At 34.9% G+C, this 5,345-nt stretch overlaps 1 protein-coding gene across 1 annotated transcript; it reads left to right on the top strand.

Moving 5' to 3' along the window:
- The first annotated feature begins 2,247 nt into the window (after positions 1–2,247).
- ERp60 (disulfide-isomerase A3) lies at positions 2,248–5,345 on the top strand. Its single transcript, XM_011639860.2, has 5 exons — positions 2,248–2,517; positions 3,312–3,543; positions 3,630–3,838; positions 3,934–4,050; positions 4,121–5,345. The coding sequence occupies exons 1-5, from the start codon at positions 2,372–2,374 to the stop codon at positions 4,893–4,895; spliced, it is 1,479 nt and encodes a 492-aa protein (XP_011638162.2). The 5' UTR covers positions 2,248–2,371; the 3' UTR covers positions 4,896–5,345.

Raw genomic sequence — 5,345 nt, 5'->3', positions numbered from 1 at the left:
CTTTGCCCGTCCTCGACAGTGTTGTTTATTGCCCGTAATTTGAAAATACTATGCGAGCACCTCTGAATCGTGAAGAAATGTAGAAAATGCGCAGGAAAAATGTCTCTCAATTACGCTGAAATCGTTAATTTACTTGCAATATTCATGATTGAGTTAATATTGCGATCAAAAACTTTTGTTAAAATAAGTTGTAAGATCATGTAAGATCTGTTAAAATAAGATGTGAGATCTCAAATTTTCTTGCATAATTAATTAATTTAATATTTATTTATTAACTTAATTAACTTAATTAAATTTGTTAATATTATTTACGCGATTTCTTCTAGCGCGTTGATCTTAGTCGCGTTTTTACAATAGTTCAAACATTGACTATAACATTAGTTTTATATTTTTGTATTTCTTTTATAAAATAATATATTTTATATAATAACGTATTTTATCGAATTTTTTAGAGAAAGAATCTTTTTTTTAGCTTCTTCTCTCCTGCAAGAACTGCATTTCTTCATGGGAATGTAAGCTGAACTGTCTGTGTGTTTGTGTGTGTGTGTGTGTGTGTGTGTGTGTGTGTGTGTGTGTGAATGCTTGAAAAATGTGTGTAACTGCGAATAATATTGAGATTTGATAACGATAGCGATAGTCTGTTAATGCGAATTAATAATGACTCGTCGATGAGAAAAGTTGATAAGTAAATAAGTCAATCCCTTTTTCTAATCAGTAGAAGAATCGATCAAGGTTGGATCTGCGATTTTATAAGAATCTTTGATAACTACGTGAATTGTGAGAGGATAGCTGATAATTAAATAATAATATTTAATAGCCGTTTGTATCGAAGCTAACTATGAATATTGACCAAGATAGGACCGCTAATTTCTACTTCGCTGAAATCTCTTAAACGCCTTCAGTTTTATGCACTGAAGATCTTGGTACTTCGGATCTGTTCTTTTTATCTGCATTTTCCTTCTCCTTCCTCCGTTTACTCTTCAATGTTAATGATTATATATTTATTTCTCTCTTTTTATGCGCGCAGTTGAAAAGAACAGATCTTCGATTTATGGAAGTTAACAAATATATGAAACGCAACAAATGTATGCAAAGAAATAAGATGATGGAAAGAAGGAGTGTTCTGTCGCAGTGCTGCTCGCAAAGTATCAGAACCGAACCACTTCCGAATCGCCAACAACATTGAAAATTAGCCGATTCCTTTGATTCGGAATTTGTCACAAACATCCCTTCCTTGTCCCCGCCCGCGCCCCTCGTTCTTTCCCTCACAAATGTGTTTCCATCTTTCTTAAATTACGCGTTTATAAATGTCGTCATTTATATACATGTAATGATTTTTGTAAATAATCGGTATACATATATAAATATAATTATATATATAAATATATATATATATATATATATAAATTATATATATATGAAACACGCAACGTGTAAATGGACGGAACCTGTCTTCGTTGTATTGATAGTCTTATATCAGACTTGTATATGAACGGAGGGACTTTGATTATTAAAAGTTTCCTAGAGTAAAAAAAGGCGTGTTTTTTTTTGTGCATTTGCTAGAACGTTTGGTTGGCTCAACAATAAGTTTTCATATTTATTTTGTTATCAATTAATTATGACTGACTTGTAAGAATGAAACGTTAAACTTTGTTTTCAGAAGAGACATATGATCAATTTAATTGTACTACTTTATTCCCTTTAGAAAGTAGCTACTTTTTCAAAATTAATTAATTTAATTTTAAATAATGATAATCAATTAAAACATTTTTCATTCTCTTTACTAACTTTGCTTGAATTTGAATTAAAAAAAATATTTTAAAAAAAATCGCATCTAGAAATGTTAAGCATCAAAAATTTACAATTTAAAAGGATATTTTCTGTATTAAATATTAAAATGTCCTCTATTCGATCTTCATGTAATTAAAATAAGTGAAGTAATATTTCGAAATTATTTATTATATATATATATTTATTATATATTATATTTATTATATATAATTATTTATTACGCAATGAAATTATTATTTAATTATTAAAATTGCTTTACCAATTTCATTTAAAATTTAAATCGTGCCGCGTTGATGATTTTTTCTCATATTTTTCTCATATTTTTTCTCATACATAATACGCGTATGCGCGTAGATAACAATTTTGACCAATCGGCATGCGCAGACGGTAAACTGGCCAATCAGCGCGTAGGCGGCGGGCCAGCCAATCAGTGCGCGACAGCACCTCGCGGGCCGCGTCGTGTATCGCTGGTCACGACACTTGGTGGAAGAGCCACGTCTGCGACGACGGACGGACAGACAGTCGGCTATAGAGAAACGTTGCTTCCGACGCGCCGGTGATACAGCCCGCTGCTGCGAAAATGCTGCGAAAGTGCCTGATTGTCCTGCCACTGCTGCTGCTGAATGTTCTCGCCGAGGAGAAGGATGTCCTGGAGCTCACCGACGATACCTTCGAGAGCGAGCTCGAGCGTCACGAGAATACCCTTGTCATGTTTTACGCACCATGGTAAGAGAGACGTCCTTGTCAGATTTACTTTTTTTAGCTGCTCTTTCTCACGCTTTCCTCTCGCATTTGCGAATTGCATCGCATTTGCTGTACGCGAAATAAGACGACTGATGAGGAATGAGAAAAATTGCGAAAAATTCGATTTAAGAGTAAAACGTTAATCATGGAATGCTAAGAAATGTTTTATCTTGTAATTAATCTGTTACATTATAACACGGAATTTTTATTAGCGATAAAGACACACATCTGCTATTTGGAAGTTTCTTTTTTTTGTCTTCATTTTTTTATATCTTTTATATCTCATCGCGGTATCAAATCCGGCATACGGTGTTACTCAATTCGACTTTTGATGATGACATATTCAAATTTCTAATGTCTTCAGGAATACTTTAAGGCCGGGCGAATATCGCGAATAATTATCTTTATTCATTATCTTTATTCAATCTTTATTCATATCTTGTGATAAGAAGATTTGAAGCAGCTAATTCTTTTTAACTGTAACGATCTGGATGCGCTTTTTTAAATTATTTTTTTTCCACTTATTTTCCTCTTTCCTTCCTCTCTCTTTTCAATGATACATGATTACATAGTTATTTTATTCAAACATATAAAAAAAGGAAGAATAACTGAAAAAGATCTTATCAAAATCAAAATTTATGTTTTAAATACAGAAGTACATAATAGCTATTTGTGCGTTTATTCGAAGATGAAGTTCACAAATTAATTTCTTACTATGTCAATTATAATTTTGTAATCTTTAAGAAATAAAAAATAGAAATTTATTTTGTCGTTAGGTGTGGACATTGTAAACGTTTAAAGCCAGAATATGCAAAGGCAGCTGAGCTGCTCATAGGTAATGAACCACCAATCACATTGGCCAAGGTGGATTGTACAGAGGCTGGAAAAGAAACTTGCAACAAGTTCTCCGTTAATGGTTATCCAACTCTCAAGATCTTTGAGGGTAACGAGTTCAGATCTGATTACAACGGTCCTAGAGAAGCACCTGGCATTGTTAAGTACATGAAGGTAATATTATGCGTTTTTATTATATTTATTATATTATATTATATTATAGAAAATTGCACAATATTTCTACATATGTATCGTTTCAGTCCCAAGTAGGACCAGCATCCAAAGAGTTGACTAGTGTAGAGGCTCACAAAGCATTCTTGGAAACTGATGAAGTCACTGTGATAGGCTACTTCGAAAAGGATGATTCTCCATTATCCGCAGCATATCATAGTGTTTCCAAGAAACTGAGAGAAAAGGTCAGATTCGGTCATTCATCGGCGAAAAATGTTTTGGACAAAGTATCCCATAAGTATGTTTTAAAAATTATATGAATATAAGATTTTCCTGTATTTGCACAAAATAATTATTTCAGAAATACATGAATTAACGGATTTCTTGTTTCAGGAACACAATTGTCCTTTACCGTCCAAAGATACTCCATAACAAGTTTGAAGATGATATCGTCGTGTACAAAGGTAGCGATTCCATCAGTGACGTGAATGAGTTTATCTCCAAGAATTTGTAAGTATAGTTTTCTGTCAAAATTTTTAACTTTATATAAGGCCATCTTTTAATATCAACTATGTTGCAGCTACGGTATCGCCGGTTTACGTACTCGCGACAACATGCAAGATTTCAAGAATCCTCTGGTGGTTGCTTACTATAATGTAGATTATGTGAAGAACGCCAAGGGTACAAACTATTGGCGCAACAGGATCATCAAGGTCGCCAAGGACTTTCCTGAATATTCTTTCGCCATAGCTTCCAAGGATGACTTCCAACATGAGTTGAACGACTTCGGTATCGACTACGCAAAGGGTGATAAGCCACTCGTTTTAGCACGAGATGCCAAGAATCAGAAGTTTGTTCTCAAAGATGAGTTCTCCATGGATACGTTCGAGGCGTTCCTGAAAGATCTGCAAGCTGGCGCTTTGGAACCGTATCTCAAATCCGAGCCGATCCCAGAGAGCAATACGGGCAACGTAAAGATTGCGGTGGCCAAGAACTTCGATGACATAGTTACTAATAACGGCAAAGATACGCTAATCGAGTTCTATGCGCCCTGGTGTGGACATTGTAAGAAATTAGCACCGGTGTACGACGAGTTGGGCGAGAAATTGGCGGATGAAGACATCGAAATCGTCAAGTTTGACGCTACGGCGAACGACGTGCCGGCACCGTATGAAGTACGCGGTTTCCCGACTCTTTATTGGGCATCCAAGGACGCCAAGGACAGCCCGGTCAAATATGAAGGTGGTCGCGAGCTCGAAGATTTCATCAAGTACATTGCTAAGCATTCTACCGACGAACTCAAGGGCTACGATCGCAAGGGCAAGGCGCTCAAGCCTAGAACTGACGAGCTATAAGACATTTGTAACGTGTAAATGACCATAAAAGTTCATTTTTGTATCAATCGATGAAACAATTCGGAAGTTTTCCTCATGCAAGTACATTCAAGAAAATGTGCGAAAACAGCAAAGTAATATTTAGAGTGCAGATATGGATTTTTCGCGAGGCGTTTTGCAATAAGTGAAAGATGATGAAGTATGCTCGAATGGAAGAGGAGTGTCTTTAGCATTTAGGATTTATTGTCTACATGTAATTATATACTTTGTAACGATATATAATGACGCGATGAAGTGCGAAGAACTGATTTGAAATTTGTCCCATAACAATATGCTTTCCAAAGTATTTGACGAATTAAAGATGTAAGAAGCAAAACTCCATTCCGATTTTGCATGTTTCAACTACTTTAAGTTAAGAAATGACAATTTTTGTTTATACGAAAGAGTCAAAATAAATTGTTTTATACAAAA

This window comes from Pogonomyrmex barbatus, unplaced genomic scaffold, assembly GCF_055798465.1.
Source record: "Pogonomyrmex barbatus isolate J1 unplaced genomic scaffold, ASM5579846v1 scaffold3, whole genome shotgun sequence".
In the NCBI taxonomy this organism is placed as follows: domain Eukaryota; kingdom Metazoa; phylum Arthropoda; class Insecta; order Hymenoptera; family Formicidae; genus Pogonomyrmex; species Pogonomyrmex barbatus.
Note: the sequence above shows the minus strand (reverse complement) of the source record. Positions and strands in the feature narration are given on the sequence as shown.